General features: G+C 42.7%; 1 protein-coding gene across 1 annotated transcript in view; it reads right to left on the minus strand.

The window, feature by feature from the left end:
- TRPC5 (transient receptor potential cation channel subfamily C member 5) overlaps window positions 1-23,191 on the minus strand; it is a 190,403-nt gene that overhangs the window by 38,675 nt on the left and 128,537 nt on the right. The window contains exons 3-5 of the mRNA XM_052663331.1: window positions 17,434-17,770; window positions 13,381-13,520; window positions 7,827-8,149 (exon numbers count right to left, since the gene is read on the minus strand). Of these exons, the coding sequence (XP_052519291.1) occupies window positions 7,827-8,149; window positions 13,381-13,520; window positions 17,434-17,770 (800 nt within the window). The remainder of the gene's footprint in view (window positions 1-7,826; window positions 8,150-13,380; window positions 13,521-17,433; window positions 17,771-23,191) is intronic.

Here is a 23,191-nt window from a genome sequence, read left to right on the forward strand (position 1 = left end):
AGGCCTCCCCTGATTCCTTTCCTACAAGGTAGGGTCAGATGCTCCTCTTTTGTTCTCCCATAGCAGCCTAGCCTTACTACATAGACACACATATCACACTGTAGAGACAGGAGAGGGGAGTGGCTAAGAGCAAACTTTAAACTTCTGTACATATTAATTGGGCTTCCCTGGTGACTCAGTGGTAAAGAATCCACCTATCCATACAGAAGATGTGGGCTTCAATCCCTAGGTTGGGAAGATTCCCTGAAGAAGGAAATGGCAACCCCCTCCAGTATTCTTGCCTGGAAACTCCCACGGACAGAGGAGCCTAATAGGCTACAGTCCATGGGGGTTGCAAAAGAACTGGACACAACTTAGCCACTAAACAAACATATTAACTATAAAATTTGGTAAAGTCACATGACAAACTTATTAACTATAAAATTTGATAAAGTCACATGGCTTCTTTAAATTTCAAGTTTCCTCATCTATAAAATGGCCATTGGTAGGATAAGTACTAACTGCTAATATTTATTGTGTTTTGTGTGCCAGGCACTGTGCTAAAGGCTTCTCATGCATTGTAATATTTGATTCTCAAAATAACTCTATGAAGTAGCTACTATTATTTTTTTTTCAGATAAGAAATTGAGGCACAAAGTGGTCACACAGGCAGAAAGTGGCAGAGGTAGTATTTGTACCCAGCTCTTTTGACTCTGGAGTCAAAACATTTAACCACCTTTTTCTATCATGTAAGGTTCTGCATGTAATGCACTTGGCACAGTGCTTGGCATAGCGAAAGCATTAAAAATGCAGCTTTTCTAATTGTTTGTGTTCTCTGTTAGACTATGTGTTTCTGGATGATAAGGATGCCATTTACTCAGTATCCTCATTGCCTGGCAGGTAGGAGTTGCTGAATAAATGTTAGGTAAATCTATAAAAGATTATAGAAGCACATAAGTAAGGAAAGTATGAATGAGTGGTGTGCCATCTTGTGATAACAGTAGAAAGGTTATGAATTGAATTTAGGAGAAAAAGTTGAAGATACTCAATAAGGACCTTTAAAACCTTCTCAGAACAACAACAACAACAAAAAGAGCCTTTGATGGGGGCTGAGTTTGTATCCAAATAAATAAGAAGGGAATATATGGGCTGAATTTGGGTAAAGAAATCACCACTGATTAAGTAGGAGCAGCTACAAATGAATGATGATGATCTACAAGGAGGTCCTAAGTGACCTGCTAGGTCATGGCTCTGGCCTCTTTAGCTTTACATGTATCTATGATGATTGCAACTTTATACAACTAATTTTACATAACTTTACAAATTCAGTCTTACACCCACACCCTTGGATAAAAGCACAACCTGGAACTTATATGCCTGGATTAAAGTTCTGATTCCACCACTATGACCTACCTGTATGACTGGGCACAGTCTGATTAACTTCCTTGTACCCTAATTTCTTGATCTGTAAAATGGATAATAATAGTAGTACCTACCTCATAGCACTATGAGGATTGTGAGGATTAAATGAATTAATTCATATCAAGCTCGTTTTGTAATAGTGCCTGGACCCAGCATTCAGTAAATATGCTATTTTTAAGACTATTATCAACCTTCCACCTAAAAACAACCTTGTTGTTTCATGTTTCTTTATTGTCTTCATAGATTATCATTTATTTTCACATCTAGTTACAACTATGTTAGTTGTCATATTGGACATAATTTTTATGTCTTTAAAAACCATACATTTCATAAATGTAATTTTAAGAGCCACCCAATATTCTACCCAGCAAATACAAGCCTGAATGACAGTTTTATCAATGCTTTGTATGAGAATAGGTGGCAAGCTTCTTAGATCTTCAGAAGATACAAGATTGGGAAGAATAGCTAATTGGATGACAGAAATAAGATTCAGAAAGATTACAATGGCTTGGAGCAAGGGGCTGGAACTAACATGATGAAGTTTAATAGGGATCAAGGGGCTGGAACTAACAAGATGAAGTTTAATAGGGATCAGTGTAGAGGTTAGTTCTCTGGCCAAGTGCCCACGTACAGGATAACAAGGGAGGAGAAAGGCCAAGGGTTGTCGCTGACAGCAAGTTCAAAGTGGATCAGCAGAGTGACAGAACTGGCCAGATACTTCAGTCATGCGAGAGAGGGCAGAAGGAAAAGTGAATCTTCTAGAATTAAAGATAGGGTTGCTACTAGAATTCATTCTTTCACTCAGTTGTTCAATGGGCATGTTGAACTTCTTTATGTCTTAGGCCCCTCTGTGGTAGGAGAAAGACCTGTAAAGTGGGAGTCTCAGTCTGGTAGGTGAGAGAAGCAACAAACAACTAAAATATAGTGTTTATTACATTATTATTATTCAGTTCAGTTCAGTCGCTCAGTCATGTATGACTCTTTGCGATCCCCTGAACCGCCACACGCCAGGCCTCCCTGTCCATCACCAACTCGCGGAGTCCATCCAAACCCATGTCCATCAAGTCGGTGATGCCATCCAACCATCTCATCCTCTCTTGTCCCCTTCTCCTCCTGCCCTCAATCTTTCCCAGCATCAGGGTCTTTTCAAATGAGTCAGCTCTTCGCATCAGGTGGCCAAAGTGTTGGAGTTTCAGCTTCAACATCAGTCCTTCCAATGAACACCCAGGACTGATCTCCTTTAGAATGGACTGGTTGGATCTCTTTGCAGTCCAAGGGACTCTCAAGAGTCTTCTCCAACACCACAGTTCAAAAGCATCAATTCTTTGACACTCAGCTTTCTTTATAGTCCAACTCTCATATCCATACATGACCACTGGAAAAATTATTATTACTATTACCTTTATTATTATGTTACCTTTTAAAATGGAGATGTCCTTAGAATGCCATGGGAAACACAGAAGGAGCCTGTAACTGAGAGTGGGGTTGAAATGGGTAAGAACAGGCTTAAAAGAGCAGGTCAGGCTTTGACAGACACTTGAAGGGGCAGGGAGAGTTGTCCAGGCTGGCCAGACAGGGATGGACATTCCAGGCAAAGAGGATGGTGTGTGAAGTACAAAGGACTGTAGGACCAAGATGCTCTCCTGAAGTTGGGAAGAGCAAGATGTTGACTATGGAGGAGAGGAATGAAAGGCTGGAGAGGTGGGATCCAGATTCCAGGGCCCTGTGCATTATAGGAAAGAGGTGAATTTTACACTGGAGAGGATACTGATACCAGGTGGGCAAGAGACCAGAAGGTGACAAGATAAGACTGGCACTTAGAGACTTCTGTGTAGCAGGTGGGAAATTGTTTGAGGGGACACAAGACTGGAGGCAGGGAGACCAATTAAATGTGTAGCAGTTTGGAGGAGAGATGATGTAGGCCTGAAAGAAGACAGTATTGTGTGTGTGTGTGTGTGTGTGTGTGTGTGTGTGTGTGTGTGTGTGTGTCTATACAGAGAATGGATTGAAGAGATATTTAGGAAGTAGACGAAACTGAGCGTGAGACAGGATGTGTTGCTTGAGAGAGACAGAAGCGTCCAAGATGGCTCCTAGGAGTCTATCTAGTATCCTTTAATGAGATGAGGAGTTAAAAGGGAGATGGGTTTGGTGTGGGGACATAGAGCTAAGGAATTTATCTGTGAACATTGTGTTTGAAAGGCCTGTGTAACAGTGTGGAACAGCCAAGTATGTTCAGGAGGCATCCAGAGTTGAAGGCCAGGACCTCACAAGGACAAGAGGACCACCAAGTCAGCTTCTTGCCACTTCCGCCCTGTTTCTTTCCCAAGTCCCATGCCCTCAGAGGGTACCTTCCCAATTGCTCTCAACAGTGGATGAAGGCCAGGTACCCCCAGTTTTCAATACTGAACTCAAACCACCAACTGTACTGTCAGGCAGTTGTCACCAAAGACAACAAGGTCCCCCTAAATTGTGCACCCAGGAAAGTTCTTTTCTTTTTTAAGCTGAAGAATAACAGTAACATCTCTAGAGAATCAGAAGGAAAAGGGTGACAACAAGCAGATGCCATAGTTTACATCATCTATTCACAGGCTCCCTTTTCCCCTTCTCTAAAAATGGAGTCTTCATGACAGTCTAAGTAGCATGTATTTTAGCAGTTATTTATTATAAATGCCTGAGTTGAGGCATTTAAAGGAAAACAGAAGTCAGAGCTCTGTGGAGGAAAAAACCAACACCTAGAAGGGAGGTTGAGGTAACATTACCACTGCTTTGGTCCCAACATGACAATACTTCTTTATACCTGACACCCAAGATATAATTTTGTGTACGACAGTTGTCCATTCTTGTCAATCATCCCTGCTGGGCAAGTGATGGGAATAAAATGTCAGTTGGCAACAGGGGTGTTAATCATCACTACTGACTTATAAGGAGACATTTCATAAACTTCCTCAGCAGAGTTCCCATGAGAAGGTAATTGGCAGGGACCGAGCCTCCTGGAATGCGCCTTGCATTCACATGTACAACTCTGTCGAAAGCTTTGATGGGAACAGATACCATTTCCTGGTGCTCAAGCCACTATAAGATTGTTCTTTGTATTGAAAACAGGGTGATGTGAGTTGCATCTCTAGAGTAATGCAGGAGAGGAAGCAGTTCCTAGTCAAGAGGCACTAGAGAGGTGACCAGTTGCCTTTGTCCACTTTTGGTTGGCTTCACCAAAATGGCGCTATCTATTTGTCATCCCATTTTGGCTTCTTTTTTTCCTTTCACATAAGTCTGGTTTCCCCATCCACGATTTTGCCCTGAGTTCTGGGAGGAGAAGCAGGGAGTGTGGCCTAGTGGAGGGGGTGGGTGCTGGAAAATGGGTGACAGGACAAGCCAGTTTTCCAGACTGTGTTCACCGGAACAACATGCTGGTAAATAGACCTGGGGAAACCTCTCCGTTTACTGTAGATTTACAATGGAAAGTCTCTGAGAAGCCCTGCGCTGGCTTAAGCCCTTCTTAAATTTGTCCTAGGGGCTTTCCTGGTGGCTTAGAAGGTAAAAAATCTGCCTGCAATGTGGGAGACCTGGGTTTGATCCCTGGGTTGGGAAGATGCCCTGGAGAAGGGAATGGCAACCCACTCTAGTATTCTTGCCTGGGGAATTCCATGGACAGAGGCACCTCGTGGGCTACAGTCCATGGGGTCACAAAGAATCAACACAACTGGGCAACAAACACTTTCACTTTTCATTTAAATTCTTCCTAGCATTTCCAAACCTCACGCAATCAGAAATCTTGCTTTCATGTCTATTCACATCTCCATGAATGTGAATGGTTATTTGTCATCCATTTTAGGAAATGTTGCTAGAGATCAATTATAACGGTTGGCTACATAGCATTGTTTTTTCCCTTTCTCTATTGGTACAACTTGGGGCCAAGCAGAAATCTTTTCCCCGCCTTGGCCTTTGTTATTTAACACATTTCTAGAATGTCTGAGTCCATTGATCTGCTCTATTTTATAGAGTTAAGGGGGAACATTGTATCTTAACTTAATATCTAGGAATCCCTCCTGACCTTGGGGTCATGACTATGATTACCAGGTGACTGGCACTTTTCAGAACAGGGGCTAGAGATAGACAAGGTGTAGGGCACTGAGTCTGGCATAAGCACAGGGCTGCTCCTAGAAACTAACACGTTTCCTAATATATGCTTATTTTCTTTCTCTTGTCTGCTTCCCCTAACAGTGATTTGTCAGAAAATAAAAGCCATTCTGGAGGCTTAAAGGTCCTAGAGAAGTAGGTGTTGAGTTTATAAAGAAATGGCACAGGGGTTCCATACCGGAGGCAGAGGACTGGTGGACAGAGGGTCATTACTTGTCTTCTGTGTCCCGAGTGGGAATAGGAGATATTTCCAATCACTGCTTGGTGCCTTGGTACATCTGAAACCTTAAAGTAACCCCAGAAGTTGAGCTGACTCTCATCTTACTCTTTGCCTGTTTCCTCTCCATCTAGGAATAAAAAATTCACCATCCACCTGCCCTTTTAGTTGTTAATATTTTCTCTCCCCAAACCTCATGTTTCCATGAGCCAGGGCTGTTCGAGCAAATCCCATTTCTCTGACAGCACCTAAGGGGTCCTTAACTAAATTCCCATCTCAATTCCCATCTGTGGGAATGAGGAGATATTTTGCCCTCATACTACCAATTCTTCAACACCAGTTGGGTGTCCTACAAGCCAGCTCAGTCAGTTCTGACACTCCTGGGGAATAACACCAGATTCCACGGATTAAGAGCTCAGTCCCACAAGACTGCTCCCCTTCTGGTTTTCCCAGATGTCCCTCATTCTTCTGACCAGCTGGCTGTAGGTGGAGCTCCCCACAATCCTCTCCTTGGGTTTGATTAATTTGCTAGAGTGCCTGATAAAACTCAGAGAAACATTGAAATGACTCGATTACTGGTCTATTATAAAAAGATACAACTCAGGAACAGCCAGATAGAATATGCATAGGGTAAGGTATGGGGGGCAAGCTTCCCTGTATTCTCTGATCACCCACTCTCCCCAAATTTCCACATGCTCACCAACCTGGAGGCTCTCCAAACCCTGTCCTTTTGGGTTTTTATGGAAGGCTCATTACACAGTCGTGTGAAGTCGCTTCAGTTGTGTCTGACTCTTTGCAACCCCATGGATCATAGCCCGCCAGGCTCGTCTGTCCATGGGATTCTTCAGGCAAGAATATTGTTGTCATGCCCTCCTCCAGGGTATCTTCACAACCCAGAGATTGAACCCACATCTCTTACATCTCCTGTACTGGCAGGTAGCTTCTTTACCACTAGTGCCACCTGGGAAGCCCCCATTACTCAGTCACAGTTGATTATATCATTAGCCATCTGTGTGTGCATGTATGCTAAGTCACTTCAGTCATGTCCGAATCTTTGTGACCCTATGGACTGTAACTTGCCAGGAATTCTGTGCCCTCCAGGCAAGAATGCAGGAGTGGGTTGCCATGCTCTCCTCTAGGGGATCTTCCCAACCCAGGGATTGAATCCGCAACTCCTATACTTAGCCATTGGTGATTGAAATCAATTTCCAGTCCTTCTCCCCTCCCTGAAAGGAAGGTTGAGGGGTGAGATTTGAAGTTCCAACCCTCTAATCACATGGGGATAACTGGCCCCCATCCTAGGTAAGGTCCAAAAGTCACTTTGTTAACACAACCAAAGACACCTTTGTGGTTCTCATCGCTTAGGAAATACCAAGGGTGTTAGAAGTTCTGTGCCAGAAATGGGGACAAAGAACAAATACATATTTCTTATTATAAATCACAGTATCACAAGATGCATTCAAGTATATTTGCACCCTTTCTTTTCCTTTGTTCTTGATTCAGAATGGTTGCATTAGCTTTGGTAATTACTTGTTGAGAAGTATAGCCTTGCTCTTTCATTTCCTTGGTTAGCGGTGCTTTTTGGAGTGAGGGATTATTTACCCCCTTCCCATAAATTTCTCAGGGCTTCCCTGGTGACTGAGATGCCAAAGAATCTGCCTGCAGTGCAGGAGACCCAGCCAGATCTCCTGGAGAGGACATGGCAGCCCACTCCAGTATTCTTGCCTAGAGAATTCCATGGACAGAGGAGACTGGCGGGCTACAGTTCATGGGGGTCGCAAAGAGTCAGACTCGACTAAGTGACTAACACTTTCATTTTCATGAATTCCTTTAAAAATATTAGATATGACCAAAATAATTTGGAAGGTACTCTTTAGATGAGTTCCTTGGAGCCCGTATGTGTCTCTTTCCTTCGTCACCTAACTCTACTTCCTCTCCTAGTCTCCTAGAGTGATCAATAAGTGTGCTCTGCATGCACTGTCAAGGGGGCAGTGGCAAAGATATGGACTGAAAATAGGGCAAAGAAAGAGAAAGCAGACAAAAGGCAGAAGAGGAGAGTGGGGAGTCTTACGTGGAGAAGGCATTGTTCTGTTTCTCGCATCGGATCCCCTTGCAGTTGTTGGGCTCATCGATTGCTCTGGTCTCATAATAAAAGTAAAGCTGGTTCAATCCATTGGCAAAAGCCAGCAGTACCAGGCAGTAGATAAAGAGGAATTTGAGGATATCGAGCAACATGCGCCCCAAAGAGATCTGCAGAGGCCCTAAGTGGGAGTTGGCTGTGAACAGGGATATGAGACGCAACGAACTTAAAATGTTGGATATCGCAAAGAGAGCTTCTGCAATCAGGGTCGGGTGCCACATTTCCCATTCTTCCCTTGGACGGGAACCATTATACTGAAAGAAACAACAAGGGCACAATATGAGAGGTACAGCGAGCATTTAGAAAACTTTCCCCTCTTTCCTCCCTTCTGCACCCAAATAAATACATCAAACTAAGCATCAAGCATTCATTTATACAACAGGCCCCCGTGATTGGCACTACTGGTCTTTTTTCCCCCACCCAATCAATACATGATGCTAATAACGCTCTTCCTTCCACTCCTATCCAAATATATACTCTGCGCATAGATGTAGAAACATGAATTCTGGAGTAACAATCTGTGGTTTATCAACAGATATTTTCGAAGTGTGAGTTGACCAGATTGTTGGGGAGTGGCCTGAGAACAGAGCCACAGGTGTGCCTAAGGTTGTGGGGCCAAAGTACTCTGCTTCCTAATGAGACTGCAAACCAGCTTTGCTGCCCAAGCCCCTGTTTTGTGCTAAGCACCACGCACAACTTGCAGTTACTGAAGGACATGGGGTAGGTTCAGCCTCCTCAGTGTGCAGTGTTCACCTTGACTTCCCTGCTGATTGCAGTTTGGGGCTGACTGAGCATCCTTAGGTCATCATTCAGAGTTTTCTGCCGATAGTCTTTTCCCCCATGCGATTACAAACGGCATGTCAGTCTCCAAGGCAATGAATTTAGTGCTGCTCACCAAGTGGTATATGGATGTATTTTATTGTTGCTTTGATAGTCTTACAAGTTGGAATGTTCCTTTAGCACAAACGATGGACCAGGGGGCTGAACGAGGAGGAGGAGCCAGGATTTCTGGGGTTGGCTGCCCATGTTCCAGTATTTCCTGAGCTTTCAGCTCCTAAAACATTGGAAGTCACCTTATGGAGAGATGGCTTCGTTGTGAGACTGAGCTCCAATTTAGCCTTTGTCACTTAAAACTGCCCCTCTTTCTCTCATTTCACCAGAAAATGAGGATAATATCTACTCCTACCCACTGCACATGTCTGATTATGTACCCATATGTGAAAGTCTGTGTACTCCATACGGAGAGATGTTATGGAAATACAAGAAATTGCTTTTTACCTTCCCCAAGACAGAAGTAGATTTTGCCTGGAATACAATCTGAAGCATATTGCTTTGAACGCTCATCTAAATATCACAATTTCTCAGGACTAAATGTAAACAACTTTCCTGAGAAAATGTTGCTTTGGGGGCCAAATTATATTGTTAGCATTTCTAAAATGTGCCTCACTTCCAACAACTGAGGAAACTGGTGTTATTAAAATCATTTGTGTGTATCCAATATTCCTCACTGTCAGAGGAGTTTGGAGAAAACTTGCCACATGTGTGCTTCTATTTCAAATAGACTTGAGATGGCCAATTGGTTTTATACACTTTGGGCCAAATCTTGTATCTCCCCATTTCTGTATCCAAAGGAAACATTTGCTGCATAGTTGTGAGAGGTGGACATTGTTATGCCTGTTTTACAAGTGGAGGAACTGAAATCCAGAGAGGCAGAGGGAGCTGCTTAAGGTCACACAGCAACTTGGTAGCAGAGCCAGGACTAAAACTCAGGCCTCTAAACACTCAGTATAGCACTATTTCTATGAAATGTTACTTCTGTAATAGTTGATATCACAGGGCATTTATTAGATAGGCCTTTACTTATTTGGAGGTCTATGTGAATGCACTATTTCTATGAAATGTTACTTCTGTAATAGTTGATATCACAGGGCATTTATTAGATAGGCCTTTACTTATTTGGAGGTCTATGTGAATGATGCTGATTCTTTGTTGATAACAAAGCAGACCTACATTTAAAACTAGGATTTCAACTGGAACATGCATAGCTCATCATTTAGGGTTTTCTCACTCCACAGTCACACCCATAACCACAGGGAAGTATACTGTCCACGAGTTTGGATCACAGAACAGTCACAAGTGTGAAAGATGATTCTCATGGAAAATCTATGCTTTGTGTATGTACTTTTAGAGAAAAATACTATAGAATATGATAGCAGAGAGTAAACTTGGAGCTCATTTAGCATAGAGGTCAGCAAACATTTTGTGTCAAGGGCCAGATAGTATATATTTTTGGCTTTGTGGGCTATATGGTTACTGTGAAAGCTACTTAACTTTTTCTTCTAGAACTATACATTTATTTATTTTGCTGTACCAGGTCTTAGTTATAGCACATGAGATCTAGTTCCTGGCTCAGGGATCAAACCATGGCCCCCTGTGTTGGAAGCATGGAATCTTAGCCAATGGACTGGTGGCTCAGAGGGTAAAGAATCTACCTGCAATGCAGGAGACCCAGGTTTGATCTCTAGGTTGGGAAGGTCCCCTGGAGAAGGAAATGGCAACCCACTCTGGGATTCTTGCCTGGGCAATCCCACGGACAGAGGAACCTGGCAGGCTACAGTCCATGGGGTCACAAAAGAGTCAGACACAACTGAGCGACTAAGCACCAGGGAAGTCCCTTCTAGAACTATAATAACAGACAATATGTAAACAAACAGTTGCCCCAGCTTGGCCGGCAGCCCAGTTTGCTGAGGCCTGACTGACCACAAGTGGTTTTCAAATCAAATTGTGTTCCTTCAAGCCTGGGGGTTCAATAGAAGCATCTGGTGGTCACTGTGGAAACCAGAGAGGAGGCTAGGAAGAGTCATTTCTCAATCCAAATTCATTCCTTTGAGCTCCTTAGTACATTGAAATCCTGCATAAGTTTTAACTTTAAGATGTGGTTCCATGGGAAAAAATTAAAAGGTTGAAACCCATTGATCTAGTTCCATCTTATTTTTCAGAGGCGGTGTCTGAAGCTCCTAGAGGTAGAAGGATGGCCTGTGGTAATCCAGCTCGTAAATATCAGAGCAGGGATTACCTTTGGGTTTCCTGACTCTTCAGAGAGTGATACTGGGAGACAAATGATTTTTGTTACATTCTTGGAGATAGAATGTTGCTTGAAAATTGGCCGCTATGCCTATTAAAAGGGTGTGAACTCAAAAGCAGAATATGAAAAGGGTTGGCCAAATGTGGGTACCCAATAGTAACAAAGATGAGGAGGTGTGTTTTCATCCAAGCACTGGCTGGAGAAAGGGTCATAACTCAATGGGTATCAAAGTTCAGTTTAGTCTGTACATATGGAGTAAGGGAGTGCTGGGATAAATCTAGGTGGTGCTATCCTAGAAGACAAAAAGACAATTACTCTCCATTTTTAGTGTTCTCTTGGGGGCACTGAGGGCTCATATGAGGTATGTTTGTTCCTTTTGAGTACTTTGGTATGTGCCTTTTGCTTCTTAGTGATGTAGGCCACGTGAGGTAGTGTATATATACATATAGTTGACTAGTTTTTCACTCTAATAAAGGATCTTCCCAAGGCCAGTTTCTGTCATGGTGTGTCATACTGCCTCAGTGCAATGACGATCTGAAATTTTTAAAAGGGCCTGGGACCAGCCCTGCGTCTTTACTTATAGAAGTTGGCTCAGCCTACTTGGTGGAGTTCATTTCAGACTGATGCGCCTTCCTGCACGAGTGAACCCGACTGCTCACTGACAATTTCTCATTGTAAATTCAGTCTGCATGTGGCATCTCTTATTTGTAAATTCTTCTTTGTTGTGAAGGGCTCCGACTTCTTGGCAAATGTCTTTTTTTGAGTTAAGTATTTATCAGTTGAGGGGCATTTACTCAGCTTAGTGAGCTGATTTATCCTTATGCTCTATGATGAGGAAGTATCTAGTCCTTGGAAGGCTTGCCAGTGAAGGTGGACAGGGTATGTGATTAACTAATGTTGGGCATCTGTTGACACAATTTCACATCCCCAAGGGTTAATCATTTGATCATTTATTCTACACTTTCCTGTTTAAGCAGAACTCACCAGTTTCTAGACTGATAATGTATTGTCCCTCTAGTATATAAATACCACTTCCAAAGGAAGATTTTTTGTTTTTTTGGCAAACAGTGTTACTTAGTCAGCTGAGTGCCAGAATGACATGGAATTCATCCAGGCACATTAACCAGAGATCCAAACATTTTCCTTACCAGCTTTTTCTTGTAAGGAAGTTGTAAGTATGTGTTGAACGATCACCACAAAGTATAAGCATAGTCTTCAGCTTCTTTCAAAAATGTTTTAGGACTGCATTCAATATTCACGCTCCATGTAACTAACTCCCAAGGTCTTAAAATTTATGCAATATGCATATTAGAGATGTAAAAATAAACTAAGTTGTTGGCGATTTGGGGGACAGCCATATTCCCATTCTAAAACTCCTTCATGTGGGATTTCATGCCAAAAAGCATGACTGACTAAACAGTCTTGGAGATGGAGTTGTCAGCTTTTCCTCATGCTGGAGAAGTTCACTTCAGGGTAGAGGCCGTGCAGCCATTCCAGTATCTAATGAGCACCAAACCTGAACTCAGAGCCTGTGACTCTCCAGCGTGAGGTGCTGGACATGAAGCTATTTATTAGGATAATGCAGGCTGTACATTATGCAGGAAAAAACATCAAAGTGGTGTGTGTGTGTGTGTGTGTGTGTGTGTGTGTGTGTGTGTGTGTGTGATCTGGATTGGTAGAGACATAGAATGGGTGATACTCAAAACGGTGGATTCATAGCAGCTTGAACGATCATCCCGGTGATGGAAGCGATGCAGGAGGCAAAGACTATTAAAAATCTATGTCTCACACAGTGAAGTTTCCAGGGTTCTGCTATCAATCCTATGAAGACCACTTGAGGGAAGTGTGAATATTTGGCTTTGAGAAGAGGCAGCTCAGCAAGCTAGGGAGAGATGACTTCATATCTGAAGCACTTTATGGAGAAGGAACATCTTTGTTCTGTTTGACCCCATGATGAGGAAGGATTACTAATGGATGTGTCACAGGAAGAATAATATTAGAAAAATATAAAGTAGCACTTTTTAATGAAGTGACAAGAGTTGAGAGAGGCTTTTGGAAATTCAGTGAATGTTTTATCTCTGCCTCATGCAAACATCAGTGGGCTATCTTCTTGGCGAGGATACTGTAGAGAGGATGTAAACACTGACTGAGTGGGTGAGCAGCTTCAGACCTTTTACTGTCAGAGTTGAAGAAGCTAAGAATTCATTTGCAAATTGTTCCATTCTCCATTGTCTGGTTAGGTGGACACTGATTACAAGCCACTGAAAAAAATGTCTATTTTATGGTACCTTTCCATATGCATTGATGGTCTTTAGCACTTGCCCCCTAAACTCTGTGCTCCCATAGCTAAAGCTTACTGTAAACAAATGATTAAGAAACATAGCAAATATTCCAAGTTACCTTGACATAGGCTACAATCTTCAAGGAAATAGTTGCCAGGTAGAGTGAGTTCATTGCAAAATCCATCAGGTTCCACCAGTCATGGATGTATTCAGTAAATCCACCATCCCACATTTCCTTTATCTCCCCCCAAATGAAACCTGAAAAATGGAGGCAAAAGGTTTATTGCTTCACAGCATCAGACTGTTCAACTTCAGCTTCTTCAGTGTTACTGGTTGGGGCATAGACTTGGATTACTGTGATATTGAATGGTTTGCCTTGAAAACGAACAGAGACCATTCTGTTGTTTTTGAGATTGCATCCAAGTACTGCATTTTGGACTCTTTTGTTGACCATGATGGCTATTCCATTTCTTCTAAGGGATTCCTGCCCAGAGTAGTAGATATAATGGTCATCTGAATTAAATTCACCCATTCCGGTCCATTTTAGTTTGCTGATTCCTAGAATGTCGACGTTCACTCTTGCCATCTCCTGTTTGATTACTGGCAATTTGCCTTGATTCATGGATCTAACATTCCAGGTTCCTATGCAATAATGCTGTTTACAGCACTGGACCTTGCTTCTATCACCAGTCACATCCACAATGGGTATTGTTTTTGCTTTGGCTCCATCCTTTCATACTATCTGGAGTTATTTCTCCACTGATCTCCAGTAGTGTCTGGGGAACCTACTGACCTGGGGAGTTCCTCTTTCAGTATCCTATCATTTTGCCTTTTCATACTGTTCATGGGGCTCTCAAGGCAAGAATACTGAAGTGGTTTGCCATTCCCTTCTCCAGTGGACCAATACAGTGGAAGTGAGAAATAGATTTAAGGGACTAGATTTGATAGAGTGCCTGATGAACTAAGGGCAGAGGTTCGTGACATTGTACAGGAGACAGGGATCAAGATCATCTCCATGAAAAGAAATGCAAAAAAGCAAAATGGCTGTCTGAGGAGGCCTTACAAATAGCTGTGAAAAGAAGAGAAGTGAAAGCAAAGGAGAAAAGGAAAGATATAAGCATCTGAATGCAGAGTTTCAAAGAATAGCAAGGAGAGATAAGAAAGCTTTCCTGAGAGATCAATGCAAAGATAATAGAGGAAAACAACAGAATGGGAAAGACTAGAGATCTCTTCAAGAAAATTAGAGATACCAAGGGAACATTTCATGCAAAGATAGGCTCGATAAAGGACAGAAATTGTATGGACCTAACAGAAGCAGAAGATATTAAGAAGAGGTGGCAAGAATACACAAAAAACTGTACAAAAAAGATCTTCATGACCAAGATAATCACGATGCTGTGATCACTCACCTAGAGCCAGACATCCTGGAATGTGAAGTCAAGTGGGCCTTAGAAAGCATCAGTATGAACAAAGCTAGTGGAGGTGATGGAATTCCAGTTGAGCTATTTCAAATCCTGGAAGATGATGCTGTGAAAGTGCTGCACTCAATATGCCAGCAAATTTGGAAAACTCAGCAGTGGCCACAGGACGCAAAAAGGTCAGTTTGCATTCTAATCCCAAAGAAAGGCAATGCCAAAGAATGCTCAAACTACTGCACAATTGCACTCATCTCACATGCTAGTAAAGTAATGCTCAAAATTCTCCAAGCCAGGCTTTAGCAACAGGTGAACTGCGAACTCCCTGATGTTCAAGCTGGTTTTAGAAAAGGCAGAGGAACCAGAGATCAAATTGCCAACATCCACTGGATCATGGAAAAAGGAAGAGATTTCCAGAAAAACATCTATTTCTGCTTTATTGACTATGCCAAAGCCTTTGACTGTGTGGATCACAATAAACTGTGGAAAATTCTTCAAGAGATGGGAATACCAGACCACCAGACCTGTCTCTTGAGAAACCTATATGCAGGTCAGGAAGCAACAGTTAGCATTGGACATGGAACAACAGACTGGTTCCAAATAGGAAAAGGAGTACGTCAAGGCTGTATATTGTCACCCTACTTATTTAACTTATATGCAGAGTACATCATGAGAAACACTGGGCTGGAAGAAGCACGAGCTGGAGTCAAGATTGCCAGGAGAAATATCAATAACCTCAGATATGCAGATGACACCACCCTTATGGCAAGAAGCGAAGAGGAGCTAAAAAGCCTCTTGATGAAAGTGAAAGAGGAGAGCGAAAAAGTTGGCTTAAAGATCAACATTCAGAAAACTAAAATCATGGCATTTGGTCCCATCACTTCATGGGAAATAGAGGGGGAAACAGTGAAAATATTGTCAGACTTTATATTTGGGGGCTCCAAAATCACTGCAGATGGTGATTGCAGCCATGAAATTAAAAGATGGTTACTCCTTGGAAGGAAAGTTATGACCAACCTAGATAGCATATTAAAAAGCAGAAACATTACTTTGCCAGCAAAGGTTCGTCTAGTTAAGGCTATGGTTTTTCCAGTAGTCATGTATGGTTGTCAGAGTTGGACTGTGAAGAAAGCTGAGTGCCAAATAATTGATGTTTTTCAACTGTGGTGTTGGAGAAGACTCATGAGAGTCCCTTGGACTATAAGGAGATCCAACCAGTCCATCCGAAAGGAGACCAGTCCTGGGTGTTCTTTGGAAGGACTGATGCTGAAGCTGAAACTTCAATACTTTGGCTACCTGATGCGAAGAGTTGACTCATTGGAAAAGACTCTGATGCTGGGAGGGATTGGGGGCAGGAGGAGAAGGGGATGACAGAGGATGAAATGGCTGGATGGCATCACCGACTCGATGAACACGAGTTTGAGTGAACTCCGGGAGTTGGTGATAGACAGGGAGGCCTGGTGTGCTGCAATTCATGGGGTCGCAAAGAGTTGGACATGACTGAGTGACTGAACTGAACGAAGTATCACTATTATCCCAGATAGTCCTTAGTTTCCACTACATATATCTGAGAGGGAAAACTTCTGAATGAGTTTTGAGTTGTTCAAGCAGGCCATGGTCCAAAGCACTGGATGTTGGGTCTGAAGCTAGGCAATGGGGATCAGAATAATTTAGAATCCTCCTTTCTCTTATCGCCTCTCATTGTGTGTAGGTTTCATGGAATTCTGCCTGATGACATATTAATAGATATTTCTTTTGCTTTGGTATGTGGAAAGCAGTAAAAGGAGTGACTGTGGTCTAAGGTAATATGTCTCAGACTTTAAAACAGCGGTCCCCAAACTTTTTGGCAACAGGGACCAGTTTTGTGGAAGACAATTTCTCCACAGTCCAGGATGGCGGTGGGGTGGGGTGAGAGATGGTTTTGGGATGATTCAAGTGCATTACATTTATTTTGTACTTGATTTCTATTATTTATTACATCAGTTCCATCTCAGATCATCAGGCATTAGATCCTATAGGTTGGGGACCCCTGCGTTAAAATACATATGAATTACATCGGGATTATGTAGATCCTGATTTCACAGGCCCTGAGTGAGACTCACAAACCTGTATGTTTAACAAGTTGATGCTGACATTGCTGGTTTGGGGACCTCAGTTTAAGTATCAAGGACCTGGAGGGTGGTGATGCACTGGAGGGTCCAATGCAATGTAATTATGCCTGGAGACTTCTGGTTAAGGCTGCTTTTTTACCATGAATTGTGTGAATTTCCTAGGTTTCCCTCCTGGTTGTGAAATCAGTATCCAAATAGGATGTGGACCTTGGATAAGTATAGGGATCATTTAGCATAGTCATAGGAAAGCAGTGGATTTGGGTGGCATCCCCTCAACCCCAGTAATGGGAAAGAAGGCATCAAATAGACTGTTCAGCACTTGCCCTGCCCAGCCTACCTGAGCCTGTCCTAACACTTGGCTTTCCCTCTAAACCCACTGATAGACAACTTCCTTCTCATTGATGAAGTTAGGTTAGTTGAAACAATCCCTGGGTACACTGCCAATCTCATGGCAAACCCTGTGACAGCAAGCAACCCAGGCCCGGGGTGGGGGAAGGAACCATGTTTCTGAGATTCCCAACAACTATCCCACTGCACAGAGGGAAGGTGCCTTAGTTCAGGGCCAGTCCAACTGCCAATTCCAGTAGTTTCTTTAGACAAGACCAGCAGGCAGTCTGGCCATAGCTTCTGGTCCCTGTGACTCACCGAGAACCCAAGGCAGTATCATCCACTCCACGACAGTTGGGGGAGGTCCCTGTACATGGAGGTCTGTCCTGACGATGTGCTGAGAAGCCAGGAGAAGCATGAAGAGGAAGGTCAGATATGATGCTGTGTGGCAGATAAACTTGATGAAGGGTTTCTTGATGAACAGCCCAAGGTTGCTCCTGGGTGAGATGAGATAAGCAATAGACAGCATGGGAAACAGGAACCCAATGGTCATGCACGTCAGAAGCTTGACGACCCAGTGTTTCCGCCGCCATCCAGGGAAGCCGTCGTACCACAGAGTGGCAAGCAACTGTTGGCAATTGGGCTGGGCCACAAACTGGGAAAAGAAGAGAACAAGTCAGGCATCTGGGATGGCTGGAAGGAAGTCTACCTTCATAATTGCTCTCCTAGTTTACAGCCAGCTCATGGCCCACTCCCAGAGAAGGCCTGATTTCCAGGGTCCCACAGGTGGGTCTAACCTCAGAGCCAACTCTACATGTCAAGCTAGGAGACTTAGGGTTGATGATTTGCTTCCTACATTAAGCAAAATCGCTCCGGTCTGTGCTTTGGCATATGTGCCCCCTACTCCCCACTTTCATCATATTAGAGAGATGCTCCCTCAAACTTGGCTCAGTATCAGAATCATCCAGGGAACATGAAAGAATTCCTGATTCCCAAGTCACACCCCAGACTGACAAAATGAGCCTCCTCTGGGGAGTAGAACCTGGGCAACTGTTCTACAAAGCTCTCCTGGGAATGTACCTGCTTCTTATCAGAGAATCATGGGGATGTTTCATTTCAACTGGATTCACTTTTACTTATTCCCCCAGCTTGCATGAGATCATCAACAAATGTGTACTTTGGGCAAACACAAACTGGCAGTGAATAAGCTCATGCCTGTGGCTATGGTTTGGAATGGAAATGAGTTCCCTTTTGATGGTTTTTTTTTTCCCTCCTTTTAGTTCTGAGCACCTCTTGGCTAGCAAAGAATCATGTTGCTACTTTGCCATTTAACACCTTCTCTAGTCCAGACATGCAAAGAAGGAAAATATATTTGGGGGCCAATATTATAAGATGTACCTAACTCAGCTGGGATTTTACTTAGAGGCAATCTACAACGTGTCAGTGATTAATAGTTAAGGGATCATCAGCATTGCAAGTCACCCTCTGGCTACTACTTCCTAGTAAGCAATTCAACAGGGAGCTCAACTGTCAGCAATCATTTTAAATATTGCCTCTATCTGATTGCTGCAGCTTCCCAGGGGAAAGGTTAAATGGAGCTGTACCATATAGTTTTCTGGTACAAAGGAAATAAAATTCTTCCATCATTTATCTGACACTCAAGGTAAACTAGCCCAGTTTTATTGTTAGTATATCTGTGAAGGTCTCTAGCTTCCCATCAAAACCATTCTCCACTTCCTTAAGCAGAGGGTGGACTACATTTCCCAGGCTCCCTTGCAGTGAGGCGTGGACACATGACCAAGTTCTCAGTAATGGAATGTGAGGAGAAATGATGAGTGGCATCACAAGGCCTGACCTGTGGAAGTCCCCTATGTTCTCTCCCCTTCTTGCTGACTGGGATCTGGTAACTCAGGGTGGTCCAGGGGCTTCTGTTAGCCTTTGTCCTTCGATGACCACATGGAGGAGATCTTGCTGACCAAGAATATCTATCTTGGACAGTTACATGACTGAGATAACTATATGTCTTTGAGCCATTCTCCATTTTTGGGTCTAGCCCACCCTAAAGCAGTTTACTATTGCAAAATGACAAAAAATAAACTCTAAAGTCTTTTTATCATGAGGTCTTATTTTATCAAAAGATGTTCATGATCCCCCTTATATCCTCACATCTCCTTTTCACACAATCACACACAAAATGACAAATCCTATACAGTCCCTTTCTACTCTTCGTGGCATTATAGCCTATGCCAAAGCCTGGGATGAAAAGGTCCTAGAAAAAAGGTACAAAAAAAAAAAAAAAGAAGGGTAAAACAAAATATTTGAGTACAATGGGAAAACCGCTGGGAGTACACAGTCTGGTGAGGGAGACAGATATACAAAAAGATAGCTATGAAACAGTACAGTAATGACATATAAATGGATGGAAAACAAGGCATAATGGGAATACAGAGAAAGTGCAAATCTGCTCAGCAAAGGCTTCCTGGAAGAGGCAATACCGGAACAGAGCATTAAAGGATGTGTAGAAGCTGGCTGCGTGTAGGGGAGGAGAGGGGAAGGGAGTAAACAACTAAAGAGGAGGGGATAATATGACTGAAAGCATAGAAGTGAAAATGAGCATGACTGGTACAGGGAGCTCTAGCAGTCTGGGGAAGCTGATGCTTAACTGCAAGGCTCTGGATGGCAAGAGATGAGGCTGGAGAGGTAGGCAAGGATTACAGAAGATCAAAATGATAGTCTTCAGCCATTATAAATAGTATGACTTATTTTAAGAGCAATGGGAAGCCATGAATGATAGGGGTGTGTGTGTGTGTGTGCGTGTAGAGCAGTAGAGTAGTTTAAACTATAGACACTTGAGCTAGATTGCATTGGTTTTCTCTGTTCTTAAAAGTCTTCACCTAAAGAATGGGGTTAATAACAACACCAGCAATAGAGGATTCGTGTGAGGATTAAGATCAGTTACCACACAGGAAACACTTAGAACTATGTCTAGCACATAGTAAGGGCTCATTAAATCTTGGCTGCATATATCATTATGCATGTACCAGAATCAAGTTTAGACATTAGAAAGATCCTTCTGGTTATTGAGTAGAAAATGGCTCGGGGGCAGAGGGTAGGCAAAATTAGGGGTAGGAAAATTGGAAAAATAAAACCAAATATTCAACAATAGAGAAATACATTCAAATGAATACCAATCAGTCGGTAAAAATAAGGTAAAAGTTGTTATATGTCAATATGCAGAAATAAAGAAGGGTATAAACATAACCCTAGGGAAAAAAAGCAATGGGAAAGCCTGTTTATTAAATTGTTGAAATAGTTTTGCTCTGGTAAAATAAAATTGAAGGAGATTTTCACTTAAGGTCAAAAATATTCATCTGTATAATTTGTTTTATTGTATTTATTTAATAATTATAATGCCTGGTGTATGTCATGCCTTTTGGTAACTACCTGTGGTGATGCAAAGATGAATTAGATGTGTTCTTCATTCTCAAAGAGCTTGGAGATGAATGATATTTTTACTACAAATGACTTACCAACAAATGAAATATAATGAATCAAAATAAGATTATGTCACCCTCCTCTACTTACAATTTCCTCACTGTTAATATTGCCCCCAAATACTGTTCTTAGAGATTACTATACAATTTGATATTTCCACAGTATCAATCAATAAATCTTATTTATACCTCCAAAAGAAGAAACAAACTAGGGGCAGGAAGACAAGTTAGAAAGCTGTTGTTGTACAACATCTTGTACAAAATGATCATGACTCAGACTAAGTTAATGGCAGTAGGAATGAAGAGATGTGCTCAGGTTCAAAATATAGTGAAGAGGTGGAATTGACAGGATGTGGTGATGGATGAGATGTGAAATAATATATAGGCCGCTAAGGCTGCTGCTAAGTTACTTCGGTTGTGTTCGACTCTGTGTGACACCATAGACGGCAGCCCACCAGGCTCCCCCGTCCCTGAGATTCTCCAGGCAAGAACACTGGAGTGGGTTGCCATTTCCTTCTCCAATGCATGAAAGTGAAAAGTGAAAGTGAAGTCGCTCAGTCTTGTCTGACTCTTCGTGACCCCATGGACTGCAGCCCACCAGGCTCCTCCGTCCATGGGATTTTCCAGGCAAGAGTACTGGAGTGGGGTGCCATCGCCTTCTCCGATAATATATAGGGTGAGAGGGCAAAAGGGAGAGAGGCTTCTTTTGTGGGTGTATTGGTAGGCAGTAGTGCCATTAACTTAGAGTGGGAACACTGAAGCTGGAACAAGTTTACACATGCATTTTTATACCTGCTGAGTTAGATTTGTCTGTGGGACATCTAGATGGAGATATCCAGACTGAAGTACTAATGTTACACAAGGGTCAGCAAACTTTTTCTGTAAAGGGCCAGACAGTAAGTGTTTGGAACTTTGCAGACCACATCACCTCTTTTGCAAAGACTCAACTCAGCTGGTTCAGCACAAGCCCAGTAATAGATAATATGTAAATGAATAGGTTTAGCTGTGTGGCAGTAAAACTTTATTCACAAAACAGGCAGCAATTTGTAGTTTGCTCTTCTACAGTACTGCCCCCTGCTGCTGCAATACCAGACATTTAGACCACTTCTCCATAGTCTTTATGATCTCCTAGGACTTCTTTCTCTTGTACATCCCCAAGAACTCTGACCCAATAAATAGCTCTTTCCTAAAGCAAAAATTTGTTGTTGTTTTTTAATCGCTAAGTCATGTCTGACTCTTTTGGGACCTCATGAACTGTAGCCCGCCAGGTTCCTCTATCCGTGGGATTTCATAGGCAAGGATATTGGAGCTGGTTTGCATTTCCTTCTGCAGAGGATATTCTGGATCCAGGGACTGACCCCACATCTCTTGCATTGTCAAGCGTTGTCAGGCAGATTCTTTACCACTGTGCTGTCTGGAAAGGCTTCAGCAGTAAAGAATCCGCCTGCAATGCAGGAGACACAGGAGATATGGGTTCGATCCTTGGGGTCCAGAAGATCCCCTGGAGAAGGGAACGGCAACCCACTCCAGTATTCTTGCCTGGGAAATCCCATGGACAGAGGAGCCTGGCAGGGCTAGAGTCCATAGAGTCACAAAGAGTTGGACATGACTGAAGTGACTGAGCAGGAGCAAAGCAAGAATACAGATGTGAAGCTTCTTTAAAAAGTGAATATAACTGTCCACTTCATGTGGACATAACTGTCTACTTCCTATGGACATTATGACAGGCTTCAACAGTACATGAACCATGAACTTCCAGATGTTCAAGCTGGATTTAGAGAAAGCAGAGGAACCAGAGATCAAATTGCCAGCATCCGTTGGATCATAGAAAAAGCAAGAAAGTTCCAGAAAATATCTACTTCTGCTTTATTGACTACACCAAAGCCTTTGACTGTGTGGATCACAACAAACTTTGGAAAATTCTTAAAGATGTGGGAATACCAGAACACCTTATCTGCCTCCTGAGAAATCTGTATACAGGTCAAGAAGCAACAGTTAGAACTGGACATGGAACAACAGACTGGTTCCAAATTGGGAAAGGAGTATGTCAAGGCTGTATATTGTCACCCTGCTTATTTAACTTATATGCAGAATATATCATGTGACATGCCAGACTGGATGAAGCACAAGCTGGAATCAAGATTGCAGGGAGAAATATCAATAACATCAGATATGCAGATTACATCACCCTTCTGGCAGAAAGTGAAGCACTAAAGAGCCTCTTGATGAAAGTGAAAGAGGAGAGTGAAAAAGTTGGCTTAAAACTCAGCATACAAAAAACTAAGATCATGGCATCTGGTCCATGGCATCTGGTCTTCATGGCAAATAGACAGGGAAACAATGAAAGCAGTGACACACTTTATTTTGGGGGGCTCCAAAATCACTGCAGATGCTGACTGCAGCCATGAATGCTTGCTCCTTGGAAGAAAAGCTATGACCAACCTAGACAGCATATTAAAAAAGCAGAGATGTTACTTTGCCGATAAAGGGCAGTCTAATCAAAGCTATGGTTTTTCCAGTAGTCATGTATGGATGTGAGAGTTGGACCATAAAGAAAGCTGAGCGCCGAAGAATTGATGCTT

This window comes from Budorcas taxicolor, chromosome X (assembly GCF_023091745.1).
Source record: "Budorcas taxicolor isolate Tak-1 chromosome X, Takin1.1, whole genome shotgun sequence".
Lineage (NCBI taxonomy): Eukaryota > Metazoa > Chordata > Mammalia > Artiodactyla > Bovidae > Budorcas > Budorcas taxicolor.